A 439-nucleotide genomic window follows, 5' to 3' on the forward strand; every position below is an offset into this window, starting at 1 on the left:
CATGAGGAGCCACCTGTGCCATGAGGTGCCACCTGTGCCATGCCACCTGCACCACTCCATGCCATGCCACCTGTACCATGAGGTGCCACCTGTGCCATGAGGTGCCACCTGTGCCATGCCACCAGCACCATGAGGTGCCACCTGCACCATGAGGTGCCCCCTGCCCTCACTTGGTCTGGATGTGGAAGCTGTTGGTGGTGCCCGTGTGCTCGTAGTCGTGGATGGCGGCAGCGAAGACGATGGCCAGGACCTCGATCTCCGTCAGGTAGTGCTGAGGGGACACGGGTGTCAGGGTGACAGGGACAGGCACCGAGCGCTCCAGTGCCACCCAGTGAGGTGCCAAACAGCCGTGGGTGTGCGAGTGTGTTTGCACGACCACGTGTGGGTACACGCGTGTGACACGCCATGTGCATGTGACAACCATGTGGGGACAACAGGA

The 439-nt window shown here is 62.2% G+C and overlaps 1 protein-coding gene across 1 annotated transcript in view; it reads right to left on the reverse strand.

The window, feature by feature from the left end:
• The window catches only part of LOC104527260 (calcium/calmodulin-dependent 3',5'-cyclic nucleotide phosphodiesterase 1B), a gene marked incomplete at both ends in the record, with an annotated part of 4000 nt that overhangs the window by 2949 nt on the left and 612 nt on the right, over positions 1-439 (reverse strand). Inside the window, one exon of the mRNA XM_010170931.1 lies at positions 171-271. Within this exon, the coding sequence (XP_010169233.1) occupies positions 171-271 (101 nt within the window). The remainder of the gene's footprint in view (positions 1-170; positions 272-439) is intronic.

The sequence above is a fragment of the Antrostomus carolinensis genome, unplaced genomic scaffold (assembly GCF_000700745.2).
Source record: "Antrostomus carolinensis isolate BGI_N321 unplaced genomic scaffold, ASM70074v2 scaffold29026, whole genome shotgun sequence".
NCBI classification, from domain to species: Eukaryota; Metazoa; Chordata; class Aves; order Caprimulgiformes; family Caprimulgidae; genus Antrostomus; species Antrostomus carolinensis.